The sequence below is a fragment of the Pagrus pagrus genome (genome assembly GCF_965226575.1).
Source record: "Pagrus pagrus genome assembly, chromosome: 23".
NCBI classification, from domain to species: Eukaryota; Metazoa; Chordata; class Actinopteri; order Spariformes; family Sparidae; genus Pagrus; species Pagrus pagrus.
Window position 1 is genome coordinate 21,629,057 of NC_140205.1, and position 24,327 is coordinate 21,653,383.

A 24,327-nucleotide genomic window follows, 5' to 3' on the forward strand; every position below is an offset into this window, starting at 1 on the left:
GCTGGTTCAAACAGATGTCATACCTAATGTTCCAATTCAAGCACTGAATAAATCTCACAGAAGGAGGTGTTCTTCTACCTCAGATTTTCATTTGAAGTAAAAATAAGTGACCATAAATTATTGTCTAACTCACAGAGTGAACTCCTGATGAACAGTGGAAACAGAGCACAGCTGAATGTAAGGCCACAGAGTGCATATCTAAAGTTATATAATTACATATAAATAGTTTCCTCTGATTCTGATTCACTGTAGCGTACCTTCAGCACTGAAGCCTGTGGTCTACAGAAACATTACTGTTTCGTGGACATGTAAGCGACTCAAGCACCATTCACACAGTCCTGTCTGCTAGAAATGACATCAATGTACGACTAATATGCAACATCAAATGCTTTTTAAGAGAATCTTAATGCCGACCCAGATATGTTTTCCACTAATCTAATGAGGATATGTCATTCAGTAACGTACCAGGCAAGTCACAAACATGTTGGTACTGAACTTTGTACCCTGACAAGGTATTTCTGTCCAGACACTGGCAGGTTAGAGAAAGATCATGCTCTGTTTTTAACAGGAAAAGTCAGCGGTGACTTGAGACAGAAGAGTTTTTATCAACATTTAACCAAAAACACAATCTTTCCCTTACCTTAACCAAAGTACTTCTGCTGCCTAAGCTGAACCACAGACAGGGGCCTCAGTGGTTAGAGGCGAAAGCCCCTTCGGGTATACAGTTGGGAAGGAAGATACACAAGGAATGGTGTGGTGTATTGATAGTGATGATGTTGCTTGACCTCCATTCAGGTGTTATAGCTGCAGCATGTCTCACCAAAGATAGAAACACTAAAGGGTTTGTCTTTGCTCAACAAAAAGCAAAAACATGTTTTTTAGTCTGTTCCAGCTGTTTTGTCACAGTGTTGTTGTAGATGAACACGGTCCATAATCTTCTTTATTCCTTCTAAGTATCACTTAATATGATGGAAATGTTAAGATTCTTCATATAAATGTTGACCTGTAGCATTCATATGCAGAATCATATATTTCAGTAACATTTAGTCTGAAGCTAAATCAGCCTCAGTCAGTCTAATAGTCCTCGTTGTGGACAAAAAGCATTTTTCATAGAGGAAATGAACCCAATGTGTTTAAACTGTCCACTGTCAGTGGAGCGACTGGGTATGAAGAGAAAAACCCTGATTCAAGTGGACCTGTGAACAAACAGGCAGCTGTCTCACCTTTTTGGAACATTTGATAGTTATAAGAAAGCTACAAAGCACTTTCTTGCAAAGCGGTAAAGACAGTCATATGTTTCCATGTGTTTCTTCATGTCATTTAGCTGCTGTCACCTGCATTAGTTAATTGGGTGACATGGAGCAGCTGGTTTAATGTAATAATCGCAGGCTTCGCAGCAGGAGGAGGCCTCAGATGGCTCCATCAGCGGTATGTCGAGAACTAGCCACAGCTCGCTGCTAATTAGCTCAACAGGAGTGCATCACATTGATTTGTACAGTGGGCCTCATCTTCACTCTGTGCTGGCTGTGCTGGTTCAATGCCAGCTCATGTGTTTTACAGAAACAGAGCTGCAACAATAATTCAACAGAGCAATTAAGAATCTTTGTCTTTCTTTACACAAATAAGCCCATCATGGAAGTTATTCCATCATTTTAGAAACTTTGTAATTCCTCCATAAACTCCCCATAGCCTCATGATTCTTGGTGAATTGTAGATGTACAATCTTTTTTATGTGGTCTCTTCTTTTTTAGACTTGACTTGCCCTAGAAAAAATTGGTTCTGCCTGAAACTCGGATCAAATGACTTGTGACGATGCATTTTCCAGCTAATCCATGAGGGTTTCTAAGACTTTATTTAGCTGAAGAAGGAGGATCATTTTCTCAACACATAAAGGACCCTTCTGTTTAATACAAACATTCAAAACAAAAATAAAATCATTTTGAGATACATGGTTTTTACTGGACAGGTAGAGCACAACAAATTGTAATCTGAAATGTAACTAGTAACCAAAATTGTCAGACAAGTGTAGTGGAGTACGATGTTAACTTCTGAGATGTGGTGAAGTAGAAGTATACAGTTACATAAAATGGAAATGTTCAAGTAAAGTACAAGAATTTGTACTCAGTAGTATTTTTAATTTTAGGTTTAGGCTGAAAATGTAAAAAACTAATAAAAAAGCAGAGAAACACAATTAAATAAGTCAACATTATATTTTCCATCAAAATGACATGCATACAAGATGTTCAGTATACATAGTTGTACTGTATAAACATAGTAACCATATCAAATGAAATACAGTATATCTGTATATTAGAATAGAATAGGACAAAATAAATATAAAAGAAGATAAAAGTGCTAATATTAGTTAAAATGTACCAAATCACAAACAATAAACTGTACACAGCGAGGAGAATGTGTTTGTGGGTGTGACGAGTGGAGCGCTGCTGAAAAATGCAGTGAGTGCATCAGTGCATCCGTCAAGGCTAAAAACAGAACGGGACCGAGTGACCCCCGGGGACGCTCCGTTACTCCTCTGTGATGTCACACAGCCAATGGGACGCCTCCCTCCGTCTGTTGTTGTCACCGGACACTGACTCCCAATCAGGTTTCTACCTCCCTCACCAGGGTTTAGGATGAGGCGGATGGGGAAGAAACACCGCGATGACAGCAAAAACAAGACACTGTAAATGAATTCAGATCCAAGCAGAGGTTTAGTGATGGTTTAAATGATTGTTGAGACTGTGTCACAGATGGTTGATTTAAGTTTAGGTTGTGTGTGTAACAACTATTTTGTTGACTTTGTACTTCCTGTAGTGTGTGCTCAGACAGACCCTGGATCTGTGCTCTCTGCTCTCCTCTCTGTTAGTCCTGAATGTGACAGCCACATGCTCAGAAGCACTTAGGAGCAGACTGGAGGTCTAAAAGATGCATGTCTGAGAAAGCCTCTGTATGTGTACACACACACACACACACACACACACACACACACACACACACAGTGGTGAAAGGCCATGGTGAATTATTCATTAACTGTGAGGTCATGATGATTTGAACACAGACCTTTTAAATGTTTCTCGTATTTGAATTCAGGATTTTAAAACGAGGGAAGGAGCATCAGAGGCTTTGATGAATGGAGAAGGTGTTTTTGCTCTTCTACCAGCTTTGGTAAGAGTTTGATTTACCAATGTGCTCTGCTGGTGGCGCTCTCCTAATACGCCCTATGCTCTATAGGTCTGACTGGTTGAGGTCAGCCCATGATGGTTTGTCACCTGCCAACTATTTTTTGAGGTTCGCCTTCTCTTTTCCAAACAGTTTCCAAGGATGACTTCCCAAATGGTTCTGTGTAACAAACCATGTGGTGTGTCAGGTTAGCTTTCAGGGGCATGAGATCAGAAACCACTCCACTACTAATGTGTATTTTGCTGTTTCATTTAAACGACTTGTGTACAATCAGGGATGTTTCATCAATGTTTCAGTTGCATTCCAAAATTCCCATGTTGTGTTTCTGTCATTTGACAACTCAAAACACTTGGAAGGTTACAGACTGGTTCGTCTGAGGGTAAAAAATCATTCATAAGATATCAAAATTAATTCTTTAATTATAATGATGAGGCTATTGATCCGGGGGTGTTTGGCATTTTTGCTCGTAAAGTAATTAAAACAATTAATTGATTATCAAAATAACTGCTGATTCATTTTCTGTTGATCGACTAACTGATTGATGGACTAATTGTTGCAGGAGCAGCTGTATTTATTTTAAGTTTCTTAATCAGTGAACTACGGTGGATAATGTGAGGTATCTGTGTGGTTTTCAGGCACTTCTGTGTTTTCAGAAAACGAGTCGCATGACTGTTGTTCTCATCTCACTCTTGGAAGGAAAGTGTTTATTAGTAAAGAAAAGTAATTTTCCAGAATGTCGGCTAACTGAGGTAGCTGGATACCAGAGCTCGCGTTGTTTTTGAGATACTGGAGTCATTTGTTGCCTTCATGAGCAGTGATGTTGAACAGATGTGTAATCAACTTACATCAGCTGATAGAATGAAATTGATGCTTGTGTGATGTAGATATGATATTGTTTCCTTTCATTTGAAAAGAGCAGATATGACTTTGATGCCTACATATAATTCACATCTTGGATCTTATTTTGGTGGATGGAAAGGCAGAGTGATATGAAGGTGGAGTGGTGTAGTAAACACCAGAGGGATAAAATGATTGGATGAAAGTAAAACAAAGGAGCTGAGCCTAGGGAGTGGTGCTATCAGATGTGATCATCCCTCCTCCCTGCCCCCCTCCTCATCGTCCTCCTCCCTCTTTGTTCTTTTCTAATTCCTGAATTTAACAGAATGTAAAGCGAGGAGAGAAGGGACTGTTGAGCAGCTGGGTGCGTTACAGAGTTAGAGAGGGAGAGATGGACGCAGCATCGTGGCTATCATTTCTTTCTTCCTGTTCTTCTCACAAGGATTACACAATCTTTACTGGATGTGACACGAGTGCTGCCGCTCCCCACCAGCACACCAACACACACACCCTCCTTTGCCCTCTCTCTTCCTCCTTCTCTCACTCGCTCACACACACACACACACACACACACACACACACACACACACACACACACACAATCATGTTTCTATCACTAGAGAGGGCATTACATCGACTGACATTCATTTGCTGCAGACTAACCCTAACCCGAGCCACTACTTGGCTAACCCTGACCCCTAAAGGTGCAGTATGTAAGAATCTTAGTTTAAAACATTCTAAAATAAACTCAAATTATATACAGAGTATGAAGAAACAACAGTGTTGATTATGTTGCAGAGATATCAATTGAAGTTAGCATCCAGGCAGCTAGCCCTGATCCACTTTGTGCCTGAAGAGTTGACAGTTTGGTAGGAAACAAATACAACATTTCTCCGGTGCGCCGAGCTCCCAGCCAAGGCAGAGTTAGCTAATGAGACTGCTAGCTGCATGACTAAATGAGCTTACTAGCTAATGGCAGCTCTCACACATACAGGTACCAGCCTCAGCCACCAGAAAAGAAGTGGCACAGTGGCATTTGGCAGGACTGGAGAAAGTCCTGTAGAGGTCGGTGCTGTTAACAATATTAAGCCTTTGGTGCAGGCTGGGCTGAGAGACTGGTGACCTCACACATTCACATGCACACTGGATACGTCGGATGGGGAGTAAATTAGAGGTCCCTCTTCAGAGTGGGACAGTCATACCTTGACCCGACCTGTATAGAGATAGCAGATATCCTCCTGGATTTTGATGCTTCTTTACACAAGAAGTAGAGTCAAAAGTGAGATGGAAAGGGTGAGCAACTAGTCAGAGTTAAATACTGCAGCAGGACGTTACCAAGTGCTCAACAATAGGCCGAACACGACAACGACACAGTGGACTGGCTGGTCTATCACACCGTTGGACTGTTTGACAGGTCAGTGGGAAGCAGAGATACGGATAAAAGTACATTTTTCCGATTTTTTAATGTCGCCATCAGTGTGACTTTTAGGTTGTTAAGTAACTTTTCCAAAACCTTGAATGCCTGTAGTCAATGTCTTTTACCTGGATGTGTTTTTGTTGGTTTGGAGCAGTGACAGGTTATGGGATTTACTTCCTCATCAGCTTTTTCCTGATTGAGGTGGGCTACTTGACAACATTTATGTCCCGGGCTGAAAATGAGACCCACTGCACCTCTGCAGAAAAGCCTCCAGCCAGGCAAACTCTTTTGGCAAACCTTCGCAGTAGAAGGGATTGTACTTTCAATTTTGCATCTGACATATGATGCCAGCTGGCCATAAGTCAGTTTGTCAAATGTCTGCCCTTATCCCCGGTCAGCTGTCAGCTGCAAGAGCTGGTGTAACAGCAACAACAGGAGAATCCACCTGAAGTGCCAACTGTGACGTTTGGTGGAATAGTCGCTGGCAGTCTGAGGCTGTTTATCATGGGTTGGCATGGGCCTCTTGTTTCCAGTCAAGTGAAATCTCAACGCTACAATACAGAGTAGTGCACATCCAACACCTCTTGGATGAACTGGATACTGACTGACAGCCAGAGCTGATCAGCCAGCGTCAGTGTCCGACCTCCTCACTGTGCTCGTGTTTGAATGGGAGCAAATCCCAAAAATGGAGCGGCTGAAACCAGAAGAGAGAGGCTGTTTCAGTGACACATGGTTTGGAGTGAGATGCTCAACAGTCACAGATGTCAGAAATGGAAACATGACTGTTGACTGTGTTAAAAAATGAGCTCTAATGCTGTCTTGTTTTGTCAGCGCAGCTGGAAAGTGTTTTTGTTCAGGGTTGTGCCTGCTTTTATTCAAACATAGACCATGTTATAGAAACTTAACTAAGCATGTTTACTCAAACACTGAACTTAAATACAATGTTGGGGTACTTGTTCTTTACTTGAATATTTCCATTTTCTGCTGCTTCATGCTTCTACTTCACTACATATGAGAAGCAAATATAGAACTTTTTCACTCCAGTACATTTATTTGATGACTTACGTTACTAGTTACTTTGCAGATTACAAGCTGCGTCAGAGCCTCATTATTGAATGAATGTACATTATCAACAATCAGTCCAAACAAAGATAACATATCACACACATCAGCTCTTCCCGGGTCCACAGATTCTGGCTTCTACAAAAAGAAACCTCGAGCTGCACTCTCACATTTCTCTGTCTCTGTCTTTCCTCCTCTCATTGGCTCTCCTCTCTCTCTGCTGCTGCCCGTGTCTGTCTTTGTCTCCTGGTCCCACATTAAAGAGGACACTGTTCTCCACTGCTGCAGGGTTTATACCGATCCATGCGTCTTTCAGCTGTCCACACAGATAAAAACTAATGCGGAGGGAGGATGGGAAAACGATCGTCTCCTGCAAATGAAGGCTATAATTCTGCTTCTTTCCTTCAGGGGATTAATAGAAAATGGCACCACACAGGCTTTTGTTTCATCATTTTAACCACCACGCAGGATACAACATGGAATTATTAGCTTTTGAATCCACTCAAATAACCAAGAATTGTATTAGTCAAAAGCAAAACTCCACCTTAAGACTGAACCTGGGTTTTGGTATTTCAGTATTAACACAGAAATGAGAATGAGCCCTTCTATCTTGCTCAAAAGAGCAGATAATCGCAGCAAAGTTGTGAATGCCTGCATATATGTGCTCTGGATAATGCACAATGACTTTGTGTGGCTGTAGTCGCTGGTTCAGAGCTGCTGTCAGAGCTGTGGGACAGAGTCTGAGACTTTAAACACACCCTCTGTACTCTACAAGGCACTGAACATACAGCAGTTCCCTACTCATCAAGACTGGCTCTGTCTCCATTGGGAGTCAGATGATTCAACCTCATTGCAGTGTTGGCTGGGAGAGTTGACTTTTTTTCTAACTATTAAAAAAGTTAAGCTTCAACCAGGGTCAAACAAGGAAACATTTCAGTTAGACTTTATTGTCATCTGTGTGAGGCCTATCCCTCCTGAAATAGTTTCCTTTCCTGAATGTGTGATTTGTGTGTGTCAGTTATACAGTATATCTATATCTGAGTTGTTTTCCTAAAAATCAAAATACTCAGTATATGTTTCTAGTCTATTATCAAGTAGTCAAATTGACTTATCGATTATCTGAATATCGCCTGTAATGAAGAGCCTGTGTGTAATTGTCTTAAGATGACAGCAAGAAGATGGGAAGGCTTTCTGTCCGCCTGTTTTTAAATCAGACTCCCTGCATGGAGGCAAAGCTTTAAATAATAATGTGTGTGTGTGTGTGTGTGTGTGTGTGTGTGTGTGAGAGAGAGAGAGGTTCTCTTGCATCTATTGCAGGATAATTTGCAGTGAACTGACCTTGATTCACAATACAGGCAGCATGTCTGCGTCTACTCCCCCAGCAGGGCTTGACACACAAACACACACCATCCAGAGTTAAGTCAGCTGTCTTGCAGTGATATTTAGCATGTGTTGACCATCGATCTGAGCAGACTCATAGTGGGAGGCTCAAGTCAATGACACAGCAGACTGCAGGCAGAACACCTACGCTCCCAACTCATCAGTTTTAGTGGCTGAGTTGCATTGTGGATAATGTAGGCACCAGGTTTAGAGAAGGAAGTTTGAGTGGATTAGAAGGGTGATATCTTCTGATCATTTGTTTTCAAACTGTCCATAATGAGTCCAACAATGTTATAGGAGTGCAATGCTAGACCAACACACTGCTTTTCAAAACGTTACCCTTTAAAAGGGTTAAGAGTTACACTTACAACACTTACCTTTTACAACAAGTACGGAATAAGAGTCTGGAACTGGACAGTTGAATTCTTCAGGCTGGTGACCTGCTGCTTTCAGTGTTGGTGTAGTATGTGTTGGTCTCACTGACTGAGAAAAGAAGCTGCTCTGTAGTCTGCTGGTATGGCACTGAAAACAATGGTTGTCCAAAGCACAATCAATAAAAATGAAGATTCCTTGTAGTAGTTAGAAGCTGACATCAATAAATTTACTCCATCATTTTTAAAACAACACATCAACATCATAAAGTGAATGAAATTATGACTTAGACTTGACAGACAAACAAATGACTGGTACATATAATACAATATACAATAAATTCAAAATTTAAATGACATTATTTTGGTAAACTGTTACTCTGTTATACGGTGGCCCCATGTATTTTGAGAGTTAGGCTTGACTTGAGACTTGCAAAAGAATGACTTTGTTCCATCTGCTGCTTGTCAAAGAAGGAGTTAATGTAAAGCTGGGACAGAGGATGCTCAGTGATGTCTGCCCGGCACAAAACATTTGAAATTTCCCTTTTTCATACTGTATGAGAAAATCACAAACTGAACTGACATGTGAATTAAAATTTTAACATGTGGAAATAAATGATGTCACATGTGTACTGGAAATGCAATCAGGAGAGACGAGTCAATGAAGTAAAGAAAATGTTTATAACAGCAGATAATATGTGATAATGGGTCTTGTCAGAAGGTGTTTGGTGCTCAGACTCTACAGTGAGAGTTCACAGCGTCTGCCCTGAGCAGCAGCAAGAAGAATAATCCCTCCATGGAGTCCAGACACTGGTGGTGGTGGTAGATGACTCTTCTGATGAAGCTGGTGAAGCTGGTGAAGACTGGGTGGTGATGGGGAGGTGGAGGGCTTCATTTTTCACAAGTGAATCTCTTTTTCACATGTGATTAAACATTTTCATATGTGTGGCTGTTTTCTACATGGATTAGAAATGTGGAAACACTTGAAAATACATTTTTGGAGGAGAGTGAAACAGATAGAGAATATATTACCTATTTAATGGGTTGACAGTACTCCGATCAACTGTCAATCCATTTATTGTTTGGTTAGGTCTTTTTAGGGGATGCCTAAATAAGATGTAAATGGTGCTTAGCTGGTTTGGACATGGTCAAGTAATTTGATGTTTGTGTGTCATCATTTCACATATCATCTTGCGCAAGATGGAAGAAAATGGTGAGAGAGCAAGAATGAGTATGAGATCATTGGGAGGATGGGGCAGAAATGCCAACTGACAAGGCGACCTTTATCTGACTCTGGCTCACAGTGTCTATGCTGATTGAGTTAGACAAATTAAATTCCAGTGAAGGGCTGCATGATGCCATTTGGCATCACACTAGGTCAAATATTTGAGTAAATGAACGTTATGTGAACCAAACAAGGGACAGATGATGAAGTGTTCTCTTCCTTAGTTCAGTGGGTTTTGTAAGCCTGAGCATGGTACTGTGTCTATTAGATGGATAAATTAGGTTCACCCTGCTTCCTGTCATAGCAGGGCTTGTGGGATCTAAATACTTGAGCAGATTTTGCACTGTCAACCATTTTGCCAGAGCAGGTATCACTTTTCACACAGGGTGAATATTCCATTTCCAAACCTGAACTCCCAGCTGTGCTGCACCATAAACTCCCTCTGATGTCTTAGCCGTTCCCACAGCGTCACTCAGCCAAGGACAGTTTTATGGGAAAATCTTCAGTCCGGGTGCATTAGTATGCTGACAGAGCAGCCGACCATGAACACGGGGGAGACAGCCAGAGAGAGATGAGAACGACAGATGGAGTGAAAGTGGGAGGAGAAATAGATAAAGGTTTCGGTGATGGAAAAACAAATTTTGTATTTGTAGTTGTTCTTATATACATGAATGAATAAGATGACTCTTTTATCGCTATCATCGCTCATGTCTGTCCTGTGAGGCCAGTGTGTCCTGTCACAGTGGGCTAGTAGGACACTGCTCTGCGTCTCTGTCCCTGTCCTCTCTCTCTCACTGTCTGTTTCGCCCTCGTCCTCTCAGTCTGAGACAGGATGAAGTCAGACTTAGCAGTAAGGCACTGTGTCAACTAAATAGGACACTGGTCTCAGAGCGACAGTGGAAGCAAGCAGCAGATTAACATATCGCTACTGGCCAGTTCAAACCTTCCAGAAATCACCTTCAACTTTTTAACAGCTCAGATAAATATACTCATTTCACCCTTGACCTACATGAGGGACATAGTTAACTGCTCACCTTCAACAACCCTCAATGACCGCACCTAGGTGTGTAGAATCTGAAGCTTTGCAATAACCTCTTTACAGTTGGGCTTTATGCAAGTTTGCTAACATGCCCATAATGACAATGTTAATTAGCACGTCACACAAAGTACAGCCTCGGCTTTTGGGAATATGGTTTGTTTTATTTGGTCATAGTATTGGACAAAAGCTAATCTTGATCCAATGATGGCGCTAGATGAAATTCAGCGGATCAGTAAAGTCAGTAGGATTCATTCAACACGTCCTCATACCTACACGACTGAATAGGTAGCTTGCGAGTGACTTCCGGAACAACATATTACCATTGCAGTGTACCACTGACAGTCTTCTTTGCGTATGCTCACAGTTAAGGTAAGGTTAAGGTTAAGGTTAAGGCAAGAAAATTACTTGGTTAGGTTTAGGCACTAAAACTATTTGATTGGGTTTTGGCACTAAAACTCTTTGGTTAGGTTTAGTCTGTTATTCTGAACTACAAGTGTGTTTGGTCTAGGTGCTTTGCGCACACAGCAAATATCCTGTCTGAGTCTACCTGCTATATAACTGGATCCATCAGAGACATTTCTGTAATTCCTACTGAATCTGGACATCACTAGCTTCCAGCCAGCGACTGTTTCAGAGCTCGCTCAGGATTCCCAAAGAAATCTTTTCTTGGGTACCCGCCAAGCCTACAAGCAGGCTCCCATGAGAAAGTGTGGCTCCCGCCGACATCATGCTTCCCGCTGACATTGTGTTTCCTGCTGACATTGTGCCTTTCCAGTGCCCAGCTGCCTGCCTTCATTGCTGCCCAACTGCTCATCTTCGTCGCTGCCCAGGTGCTCGTCTCTGTCGCCCAGAGCCCCAGACCCAAGCATGCCAGAGCCAAGCCTGCCCAGCATCCCAGCTCTGGCGTTGTGGGTCCGGTGGACACCACTCCAGTTCCAGCATTGGGGGTCCTGGTGGATGCCACTCCAGTTACAGCGTCGGGGGTCTCAGTGGATGCCACCCCAGTCTCTGGGTTAGCCAGGCACTAAAACAGCTTGGCTAGATTCAGAAAATATTGTGTTGTAGGTTAAAATAACTACATAAAGTATACAACATAATTTATGTCATATACGTAACATATGTAACTTAAGTTACGTTATGTAAGTGACGTGAAAGTCCTGTGTTTGTTTTACCCAACTACCCCCAGTCCTACTCCCTATGTGGACTTCTTTGCTTTTGCTGCCATGTGACTGGTCGTCACCTTTCACAGTCTATATGGTTGTGTTTCTGATGAGGATGGGCTGGATTGATTATCTGAAGTCTGAACTTGGTCATTGCAGTCCATCCAGTTGTTGCTAAAATGTTTCAGTCTAGACTAAAATGGAAGACGGACAGACCAAATGCCATCTCAACAGCCATGTAGCTAGTGTAGCCAAAACTGATCATTCCATTAAGCGCATATAGAGGCGTAAAGATACTCATACTGCATGTACTACTGCACTACATGCAGTATGTTTTCCTTGATTCACAGAATCAGTGTCTCAGCCTATCATACAAAGAGAAGGTGGCTACTGCCTGCTCACACTACGTCAGCTCCACTGGAGCCACCATGTTTCCAAAATCTGGATTTTAAATGATACAATGGAGAAATAAAAAAAACTCAATGTCTTCCAATGTCAGGACAGCAGAGTCACTCGCCATCTTCCGCAAAGAGTCAAGACTCACTTGTTCAGACTTCACCTTGACCCCGCATAGCATGACTCCCTCACGTATGCACTTGTATGTTCTTACCCTTAGCACTTAAACCATAGCACTTATGTACTTAAGGTATCCTTGACAAATAGCAGCTACTGTGCTCAGACGAGGGCTTGAAAATTGTTTCTATTTTTTCATTCTTACTTTATCGACGGTTCTTTCTTGTGACAAATGTACTTATTGTAAGTCACTTTGGTCAAAAGCGTCTGCTAAATGCCCTCAATGTAAATATAAATGTCTTCCAACACCCATACAGAAATGTATAGCTTACATAGCTAATAAGTCCATGTTTTACTAGATTAAATGGCTCAGAATGACACATTACAGGATCACGAAACAGGACACACTGCTCTAATTTAAAAATGGTGACACAACTTAGAATTGAAGTACAGCAGCAGCTGCCAAAACAGCCATAAACAAGTCATTCAGACAGAAACTAATACTTTATGTTCTGAAGAATCCTTGCTCTCCTACCTCTCAGTTTCTTCAGCTTCAAACAATATTGGGAACAATCCGTTGTTCACTCAAAACAGCATTTTCAAATCAAATTTCAAAATAGACCCTGAGGACACAGACTGGCCACAGTGAACAATCAAAGAACTGCAGAGCCTGTGATTGGCTCCTGTGAGAACATATCTCCACAGTCTGGTCCCAGAGTGAGTTACTATAGCACACTAATGTTTTCTTATGTGTTAGTTTTGTCTGCTTTAGTTTTCTCATTATAGAGTTGAGAATAGCTCTCACACTAACAGCTGCTCAACAATAGTGCTGACTCATTCATGGCAGTAAAGGACTACCTTTGTTTATTTAGAAGGATGAAATGACATTTTGTGTGGATTCTTTAATCAAACACTTGTCATCATATGCTCCCAGAGCTGGATAATACTCAGAGTGTTTAAATATTAGCAGAATAATATTCAATGATTATGTTGGGATCTGCACTTATTAAATAATATTTTCATTCTATTTTTTTTGTTCGTCAAAGTCTCCATCCATTCTAAAAGATGTTTTTCTACTTGTTCCTACACACCAGTGTTTGAGCTTCACTATGTACAGGTAGAATGTAAATTTCCTCTGTGCTCATTTAAAGTCTGATTTTAAGAGACGCGCCTACAAGCATGATTTGTGACATCTCAAATAGTTAGGAAGCGATCCTGGTCCAGTTTCTAGCAGCTTAATTGAAAGGTTCACTTAATAGCCTTTTCTGAGCTTTTTACACTCTTCTTTCATCTCATGGTCTTTAATTAGCAAATGGAGTTGAGGCTACATGATTGAGCTGGCTGCTAACCCTGTCTCTGTTCAAAGATGGTCTCTGGTGTCAGATGTTAATGTCCTTCTTAATCTTTCTCTGGTTGTCTGCTGACTTCTGGTCATGACCTTTGACCTCTTTCTCGTAGATTCTGTGAGTGGTGTGGGTCTGGCGGTCCCTTCGTTACCTCTGCCAAGGAGGCTATGTTTTCACTGTTGTCCGTTTGTCTGTTTGTTTGTTGGTTTGTTGGTTTGTCAGGAAAGATTACACAAAAACTACTGAACGGATTTCCACAATCCGTGGTTGGAGGATGGGTCTCGACCAGGAATAGACCCCATTAACTTTTGGTGCAGATCTGGATAAAGGAACAGATCAGGGGGTTTTCTCCCTTTGATTTTTTCCCGAATGAAGGTTTATCTGTGTCCAGGACCATCATCGCAACTGACCAATCACGTTGTTGTGATGTCATAGGTTCATGCCTTTGTATTTGAAAATATTGTTCAACTTTTCACTTATTAGTTTATACACCAAGCTCACTTGTTCTTTCCCTTTGTTCAGTTTTATGTTGCAGTTTGGTTCGGTTTAGGGTACTTAAATTCCAGGTTAGAATGAAAATAACATGGTTTAGGTTCAAATATACCCTTTCACAACATGAATCATGTGTTAGGAAGGAAAACCTCTCTCATGTTCTTAGTTTTCTAGTCTTTTTCCTGAGTCGCAAAACTAAGACGTTACAAAAATGTGATTGGTCAGTTACAATGATGGTCCTGAAGCCACATTAATTACAATGTTGTTGCTGGAACAACACCAACACGACGATATCAGATTGTTACAAATAAGCCACAGGAGAAATTCTGTTTTAGAGAAAAGTAACAGCAGTCAGGAATCTTTCACACAAGATCTCTACTTTGAGGGAGCATATATGGTTATGGTATATTTTTAAAAAATGGAAGGAACATACACAACCAGTGTTACCAGCACATGGTCACACACCCATTCCCCAACCTCCAAACTCATCAGTCTTCCTCCTGAACTTCCTCAGAACAATCCTGGTTGCATCTGAACTTCAGGAGGAGACTACATGTTTGTGTGTTTTCAGTGGAGGCTCATTAATCTCTTGAGTAACTGCAGCCCAACATGTGTGCAGTCTTTATTGCAAGGCTGGTTGAGCGAGCAGAGGGACAGAGAGCAGCCCTGGGTGTTCAGGTCCCAGGTGACTCAAAGTGTAAACTGTACTTACACTCTGCTCCTGTGGGAGAATGCACAGTGGACATTAATCCTATGCACAGCGATGGCTGCAGTCATGCCTGTAAGCTAAATCACACATTGACTGGACCTTTCTCTGAACCAACACATAGAAGAAGTGTGAGGGATTTAAAGGAGAGTTTCCCACATCTTCTTTCCCTATCTCTCTCTATACAATGGACAGCTCATTGATTTTTAGCTCAATATGTTTTTCTCCTCGGTGTTCATTGGAGCAGGGGCTGAGCTGCGCTCAGTAATGAGGCCAATGAAGCTGACTCACCTCTATTTATATGTTGGTCCTCAGTAGCTGCTTTTACATGGACCCAAATATAACACTAATAATCAGAATAATAGCCCAATTAAAAAAAAAAAGCCTCTTGTAACCATTCATGTAATCTGTTCAATATAAAAATATTAACCATATAAGCCCTCAATCCGATATTATTGGATTGAAACGCTCAGTCTGATACGATGTTGCTTCCGGTAAGGACAGACACCTGGTGGCAGCAAAACAGAACTGGTCTGTGACTGAAACAACTGTTTTGTTGGAGATCTTAAAAGACTTAAGAACGAAGCTGGAATGAACCGAACCAGGCACACACATATCGTCCCCGGGATACGATGTGGGTCCATCTTGAAAACTAAAAATGGGAGGTTGGATGAATAAATTGTATTTTCTCAATAAAGTTGGAAAAAGGAAATGATTTATCTTGTGGTATATTTTGGGCAGATTAGACACTTCACTTCATTTAGTGTCTATAGAAACAGTATAATTAGAATAATTTCAGTCCGATTAATGAAATATTGTCAGTGTAACTGCGGTCATGGCTCTGTCCTGTCACTCTTTTAGAGCTGCATCTTCAGCTGTCACTAACTATGAACTTTGCATACTTTCAGATTGTTGTACAGTATAATCTGGAGCATGATTCTGTGAACTTCTATAGCATGAGGAGCTTTGAACCCACACCAACCTTTTCCACATTTTATCCATAAAGCTGAGAGTGACATCAAGAATCATCCCAAACATATTTAATTAACAACATATATTTTGATCATATCAGATACATAAGGACACATTTTCTGAACCAGATTTACAGTAAATTAATTTCTTGCTCAACAAGTGAGTTTCTCAAAAATATTGTGGCTCATAAAAAGGTTGAGAAACAAGTGTCGGAACTAGTAGTTCAAATTGACAAAAACAATTTTTTTAATTTTAGAATCATTTGAACTACTCTAGAAATCTAACACTGTGAAATGAAAACGCTGCTTATCCTCTAAAATAGGCTTTACATCATGGTTCATCAGAGAGCTTATCGTGTGATTTTGATGTGGTATGCTAAGCCTTTAAAGGGCAAATCCGCCATGTTTTATGTGGATATCCCAGTCAGTGTTGATGGTTAATGTCTTGAATTGGTAAGTATATTTCCTGTGGTCTGTCAGCTGAGAAGAAGAGCGTCAAGGAAATTATATTTAAAAATATAATGCACGCACTGCATGCATAAACAGCTGTTGCAAGGTTTGAGAAGGTAAACTGTACACCCACGTATTTTCTAAATATATTTCAATATGGTATAAATTACAAGTGAGTTTTTTCCCCGTTTTTATATTATATTTTCTCGGGAAGCAGGAAATTACTTCAATGGGTATTTTCCATAAATATATTCTCCAGCCTACTGTGTCCCAGAATGAAACCCTCATATGCATTAATATCTCATCCTTTTGGCCTGAAAGATTGTTTTTACAATATGTCTACATTTAAAAAAATTCCTAACAGAATCTAGTTTCTTCTACATTGCTTTAGCCTATTTGCAACCATATATCACCTCACACATGTTGAGAAAAAACATAGCATTAGATGAAAAAATATTCACTCAGTGGTCATCTTTCCTCCTCACGGAGCCCACCTAAGGCCACATGGCAGGGAAAAAAATGGCTGTCTAATGAGAAGAGGGCAAAATCTGTGTGAATACAGGAGCACGGATTTCCACATTCATTTACTTTTTCTGCCATGTGGTTCTAGGGGGGCTCCATATTCTTGGCCCAGCTGGTCTTGTATTTTTCCAGTTTATCGTTGGGATCCTGAAGAGGGTCTCTTGCACACCTCTACGCGAGCCAGGAGTTTAATTCATCAACGCACATGGGCTGCTTCAGGGTGGTTGTCGGCAACAGTATCCAACAAAAACTGCCCACGCTTAAAATTCACTGCAGCAGAAATATTCTGTTTCTGTTGGCATTGGAGGGTAATGTGAGCAAAGGCTTCACCAGAGCTGTTTTCTGACAACAGCTCTGGATAGTCGCTGTCGGCCCTGTCCTCTAAAGCTAACTCAGCTGCAGCTCAGCCTCTCTCTGCTGGATTTCTTCAGCTGTTTACTCTGACTTGAATAAGTATCCTGCCTGAGTGTCAGAGTCTGTAAAAAGTCTCCCCCTCTATGACCTCCTCTGCCCTCATGTCAAAATGACACTCACCATTGAACACATGTCTAATTTGCATACAAGCGAGACATGAAAGAAGTTTTAGATCAGACATGCCCCCCATGAATGTCAGATACCCAGAGGTGGGGACTAGAAATCCAAGCTGAAATGGCCTGTAGTTCTCTCGAGTACTAGTTACAACACTTGGCGTCTTATGAGAGTAATATCATTTTATTTTACAATATAAATTTACAATTTATAGGATAAATGAGTAATGTATTGATCAGGATATAATCACATGACAGAACACTTTAAGTTGAAGGAAATGGAAAATTCCTCACTTTATATGCTATTAATCATAAAAGGTGAACAGGACTTTCTTTCCTGAACTGTTGCTCATGGGTTGATGTTACTGTAAAGCTTTTCATTAATGTTTTGACCTTCACTTACAGGTCTGTTTGTCTGTGTTGGATGGATTGATCAGAGCATATTCTCAGATATTATTCATCACATATTTTTTAGATGATGTCCTTCTATTAGAGACCATTGTTCAAACAGAAATAGTAGAAATTCATCTCATAGTTATGTCTGGATGACTCTTGCTTTCCTGTCCTACCCTGTTCCAGGCATTTGGCCAGGCCTACTCCACCCAGCGTAAGGTGGCAGAAGACGGGGAGACCAATGAGGAGACACTGCTGCAGGAGTCTGCCTCCAAGGAGGCCTACTACATGGGTCGCCTCCTGGAACTCCAGTCAGAGCTGAAGCACAGCCGGGCATCTGCGTCTAATGCTCAGGCCGACAACGAACACCTGAGCACAGTGCTGCAGGAGCTGAGGGAGGTACAGTACAGAGTTAGGGATATCATACCATGTCATATCATATCATATCATGTCATGTCATATCATATCATATCATATCATATTATATCATATCATACCATATCATATTATATCATATCATATCTCATGTCATATATCATATCTATAATATATCATATATCAAATTATATCATATAACATGAGTGTTATCCTAAAAATCAAGAGTTACTCAGAGTTCTAGCTGACCACATGGTTTCTTAAGGAAGAGCATTGTTATGAGTCTTTCCATCTTCAGTCTCTGAATTATAAACATGCTGCTCCAGCTTTGATTCCTTGAACTGTCTCAGCAGAGTAATGAGATGTTGGAGCTGCAGCGCAGTCGGATGCGGGAGGAGATCAGGGAGTACAAGTTTCGAGAGTCGCGGCTGCTCCAGGACTATACCGAGCTGGAGGAGGAGAACATCTCTCTGCAGAAACTGGTGTCAACACTCAAACAGAACCAGGTAAACATGATTCACACATACATTGTTCCTTTATTTGCTTTAGTCAAAAGTATGTGAGATGTTTAGACAGATAGATAGATAGATAGATAGACAGATAGATAGATGGATGTGCAAATAGAGGTAGAAATTGTCCATTGGCTATTATCTATTGTCCTGAGAGTTGGACTGGGACAGCAGTCTGCCACTGAACACACTCCTCTGCCTGGTGAAGGTGTTGTGCAGAGGGTGGTGGGTGTTGTCCAGTATGGACAGCAGTTTGTCCAGGGTCCTTCTTTCTGTCACTGTCACCAGAGAGTCCAGCTCTGTGCCCACTATGCGTATTTACGTTTATACGTATACATAAGACCAACTGAATTCAAGTGGCACAGTTTTATTTTTGCCACATATACATGTTGTCATTGATCTACTCATGATGTCTTCTTTGTAATCATTTCCTGCGATGGCACGCACCTAGGGTGTGTGTGTGTCTGTGTGTCTGAATCAATGGTCAATCTTTCACCAAATTCAGCACTCAGCAGAGACTCTGGTTCTTTCTTCTTTTCCCCTCTCCTGTCTGTATTGTTACATTCATGAAGTAAAGTACATTTCCCCTTCAGCTCCACTCAGCAGTCAATATTGAAGTACAAAAACACAGACAATAGAGGTCACCTCTGCGGATCACTGCTGCAGTCAGGATAATAAATGGGAGTGACTTTTTAACCCTAAAAGTTGTTGTGACTCTGAGTGTTTAGTCCTCCAGAAGGTCTGGCTCTGCCCTCCTCCCCTGCTCTAACCACAACTTTTTGACTACTTTCAGTTACAGTCTCTCTACTCTATGAAGCAATTTGTAAGTGAATCTATCTTTTGCTCAACTCCTGGTTTAGGTGGAGTATGAAGGCCTGAAGCACGAGATCAAGGTCCTGGAGGAAGAGACAGAGCTCCTCAACAGTCAGTTACAGGACGCGCTGCGTTTGAAGGACATCTCAGACGGCCAGCTGGAGGAGGCGCTGGAGTCTCTGAAGAGTGAGCGTGAGCAGAAAAAACACCTCCGCAGGGAGCTGGTCCAGCACCTCAGCATATGTGATGTGGCCTACACCGGCAGTGCCCACCTGACATTCACCTCCGCCCCGCCCAGCGGAAACGCCACTCCAACTAATCTGCTCTCCCCAAATGCAGAAGAGCCAACAAGGTGGATATTGCACACTCATGAAACCAATATTTAAATATATTTTAAATATATATATAATAATATTTTGTTTACATGTTAGTGATCACAAGTGCTTGAATGTCAAAATGTCAACCCTTTCTCTTACATTTATAGCCTAATAATTGCCTTGGAGCATTTGTTTTGGAGGTTTTTCCAAAAATGTAGGATCTTTTGGATGGTTGGGCATGCAATACATGGGACTTCATCACCAGATATTCAACCTAATAGCCAGGATAAATCTGGGTCATGTGGGTTTCTGAAACTTGAAACTTTTTTCTACTTCTTTCTATTCTTTTGCAACATTATGTTTCTTTAGGTTCAATTTTCAATTTTATGTTCTGACAGTGCTGTGCTTTATGTCCTTGTTAGGTTTGGGCACAAATTGTATATAGTTAGGTTTAGGGAAAGATGATGCTTTGGCTTAAAATACCTAGTTTGTTGCCCAAAGCACCACTGGATATGAACTGATATCTCATCAAAAGTATCTGGTTTTGTTGCTTTAAGTGGGCTGGTACTGACCGATACATGTACCAGCACTTTTAAAATTCTTCTTTGTTGTACCATGATGTTTAATCAGGTACTGGCTCTTCTCACAAGCTGATGGGCTGTACAGACATTGTATTTTTACAATGTTGTTACTCGGAGATAAGCGACAGGCACCCAAACAGACACACAGGCTGCAGGCATCAAGAGAACCATCTCCACAGATCATCACAGAGGTCTATGGTCCTTTTAACGTCATGTAATGTGAATGTGCTATGACACATACTGTAGAAATGTAAAAAAAAAAAAAAAAAAAAGTACATTTGACACATTTGAATGTACCCATGGTATGCAGAAATGTTAACCGCCAACATTTGTTCACATCCCACCTATCCTCTTGTTTTAAGGTCAGACTAGTAAAACACTTTAAGTTATTGAAAGCTGAACTATTGAACCAGTCAATGCTTCCCATCCCATCCTCTCCCTAACATCAGGATATGACTGGCAATGTTCTGTCAAAAACCATAGCCAAACCAACAATGTTATTGGGAAGATGAAGTCATTCATTGTGGATTCCAAAATGGACTCTGAACTGAACTCAGTTCCACAGAATTCCCTAGTTTTCTCACCTGGGTGTAAAGACTGCCAGGAGACCCAGCTTTAAGTTACTATTGGTCAGGGTGACAGACCCCCCCAATCTCCAGCTCCTTCCTCTGTTCTCTCTTCTCCACCTCTTCTTCCACCGGGAGTCGTTGAAGAACCAGAGCACCTGTTCTGTGTGTTCCTCCATGGTGTGAGAAAATATAAGGATATCATCCAAATACACAAACACAAAATGATTTAACATGTCTCAGAGAATGTCATTGATAAGGGTCTGGAATACTGCTGGGGCGTGGGTGAGTCCGAAGGGAATTACTAAATACTCAAAGTGTCCAAGGGGTGTCTTAAATGCATTGTTTCCTAAAAAACCTGATCACTATCAAACTGCAGTAAGCACGGTGTGTTCATAATAAAGGAACATTTCACCCAGTGCAATAATGTTACTCAATCATGAGTTGAAAATTGGCACAGATTAACAATATATCTGGCTGTTGATACACACACAATACTTGTTGTATATAGTCGTGTTGGTTTGGCTCTGCACACTTATCCTAATCCTGGATTACTGAAACAGAACCATAAAAACCTCCAACCGTGCTCGAGTTGCCAAGAGCAGATTTTAGGATTGTAGACGAACAGATGAAATATGTTGACAGTAACATTACATGCATTACATTTCTTACAAAATATATTTGTTTCTCTTTCCATTTTTATTGCAATTTTTAGGAGTTAGGTTAGAAGTTGTGTGTGTTCCCATGTATACTGTATCTGAAAATGTGCAGTAAGTGACTAAAACATCAGATGCAAGAAAGCACTGAATGGGGAAAGAAACCTTCTATATTGCAAAATGTTTTTTTGCAGTCATACCCTGAATGCCGTTGGACAGGGCCAGCTGACCAGAGAACTGATCTGAGGCTGTGTTCTTCTGTACTTTGTGTTTTAGTCTGTGTTCCTGTACTGTGTTTTTTGTGCTGGTTATGAATCTCTCTAATTTTCTTTACTTGCCAGTGGGAAGCAAAGTGTCTCTCCTGGATTTTAAAGATAATGTACTCTACTGTGATCTCTCAGGTGTAACGGCCATCTCCAGTCTGGGACTGGAGCAGGGACAGCAGTAGGGTCAGGGCCCAGGGCTAATGGAGAGTACCGAGGGCCTGGTCGGAAAGCTGAGGGGACAGTGACAGCAGACCTCTTCAGTGAGATGAACCTGACGGAGATCCAGAAGCTCAAACAGCAGCTGATGACGGTAAGACTGCTCTCTGAACAACCATGTAATAATTTTTCACTAAAAGAAAGCATTAGCCAGCCTGAAGGACTTTGTTCAAAATGGGAGCAGTATTATAGTGTTAGATGGAACAAACAACACAGTGGTGAGGGCTTGGTACATCAGCACTTTCTTTTCCCTGGTTTTAATCTTACCTTCTCAGTACTGCTTGGTAACTCCTCATCCTCCTCAGCTCACATCACTTGTGTGTGCAACAGGGTTCCATTCTGGGTCCAGTCCTTTTCTCACTTTATATGCTTCCATTGGGCCACATAATTAGGAAAAAGTTATGTGCCTCATCTCCTTCACCGCTGCATAACAGTTTAACTGAAATCAAAGAGTGGATGCACCAAAACTATTTCCAGCTGAACAATAACAAAACACATTTTTTTCTAATTGGTCTGTACTGCGCAGCTAAGGTGCTGAAACATGGCTTTCTCTACATGATCTACGAATTCATTTAAAAATATTATTACTTACTTTTGAAGAATAACCTACTTCTTGCTGTTTCCAGGTCGAGTTTTGTGACCAAACAAGGTCAAACTTATTTTGTCTGGGTCCCCAAACTCTGAAATGCACTTCCGGTAGAAATTAGATCATGAGGACCTGTACCCACTTTTACAACATTCAAAAAATTATTCATTTTAGGATGGCAATTTGCAACCTAGTTACCAGAGGAAATTTTGGCAATGTTTGTCTCTGCAAACCACGGATATATTGAACCTTAACATTTCTTTATGATGCAACTTGATGTTTCTCTAGGTTCGATTTTCCATTTCATGTTGCCACAAACATAGCTGCAAATATTCCCAAATTCTCTTTAAAAAATATCCAGTAGTGTCATGCTTTCACCATTCACCCCTACAAAAGTGGAAACGCATTCTTGAGCTTTGGTCACTGGCTTGGTAGCCTTCTCTCCTAGTTCTAACTTCACTATTAAAGTCAGTTCAAAAACATGTAATGTGAATGTATTGTAGAAATGTCAATATGGTAAGTATGACAGGTACAGATATGAATGTATCTGTGTTTTGCAGAAATGCTAACTGCCAGCTTACAATTAATGTTTTTTTTTCTTCTGGGAACTGAACTTCATTCTTATAATGTTGTACATGTGTAGCCTATGTACAGTATGTGCTAAAGTGTGTATGCGTAATTTAGTTTTTTATTACCTTTTTTATAATGTGTAATTCTTTGAATGAAGAATTTAATTTGTTTTTAATTTTGCTTCATTTTACCTGCTTCTATGCGTTGTGAGGTGCTTTGTAATATTTGTTTTGAAAAGTGTCATAATAATAGCAACAACAACAACAATAAATATAATAATAATAATAATTATTATAATAATAATAATAACAATTAGTGACAAGTTTTGGCTGTGATGGAAAGACGTAGCAGTTTTATTCTTTACTTTCAGTGTCTGCTGGGTTCATAACCCAGCATCAGACACCTCTAACACCAAGACTTTTGAATAATTTACAGTAATGCTGCCATGCTGTCATACAGTATCCCCACAGCAGAGCCCTCTGTCTCTCACTTTCTCCCTTTGTCTCCTCCCACACACAGTCACACACTTACACACTTCTTGTTCTCTTTCCAAACACCTTTCTTTCTTATACGTTCCCAAGCGCTCAATGCATTTCTTAAACTTCACAACCAATTACTTGGTGTATCAAATCATGCTCAGATCAACACAGAGCTTATATTGTGCGTATTCACACATCCATCCATCCACATCTGCTTCAGTTCCTGTAGGTGTAATCCCATCCATCCCTGCAGCCTCTCTGATAGGCTGGGCTACAGGAAGAGCTTATTTATATCTCAGCTGACACACTACACTATCGACCGCTCTCCACAGAATTGGTGGGTTTCATGCTGCTTGTCTAGGCTGCTCTTATTAAATGTTAATGAATCCACTTTTGTGCTACAGCATTGTTTCTTTACACCCAATGGAACTAGTAGTTAAGTATTTAATGAGAAAAGGTGTTATTACAGCTATATGGGCTATTGTACTGGATAAGTATTTGTTTTCTTTATTGTAGAATTGAGTTTAAAAGATCTGAGACAGTTCTTTTTATGTTTGAAGTCTTTCCGATTCAGGTCTGGTTGTGGAGATGCCTGTACACTTCAGTGATAGCATTTAAACAAATCACGCAGGGTATTAAGACCATGTGTCTTTCTTTCTTTTTTTACATTGCATTTTTGGTCTATATTGACAGCAGACAGTCCTCACAGACAACACACATGGGAGAACTCTTGTAGGTTCAAGTCTTGTACTAGACAAACTTGGGATATTTTTGCCGCTCTGTGCATTTGGTTCCCTACGCA

At 40.8% G+C, this 24,327-nt stretch overlaps 1 protein-coding gene across 9 annotated transcripts in view; it reads left to right on the forward strand.

The window, feature by feature from the left end:
- The window catches only part of LOC311252688 (protein bicaudal D homolog 1-like), a 65,924-nt gene that overhangs the window by 11,039 nt on the left and 30,558 nt on the right, over positions 1-24,327 (forward strand). For 7 of the 9 annotated variants that reach the window (XR_014621573.1, XM_084346098.1, XM_084346099.1 and 4 more), the window contains exons 3-6: positions 17,778-17,990; positions 18,317-18,472; positions 19,336-19,640; positions 21,810-21,984. Coding sequence is in view for 8 of the 9 variants with exons in the window: in XM_084346098.1 (XP_084202224.1) it covers positions 17,778-17,990; positions 18,317-18,472; positions 19,336-19,640; positions 21,810-21,984 (849 nt within the window). In the remaining variant the exon portion in view is untranslated. The remainder of the gene's footprint in view (positions 1-17,777; positions 17,991-18,316; positions 18,473-19,335; positions 19,641-21,809; positions 21,985-24,327) is intronic. The other 2 variants (XM_084346094.1, XM_084346096.1) reach the window with 1 other exon arrangement.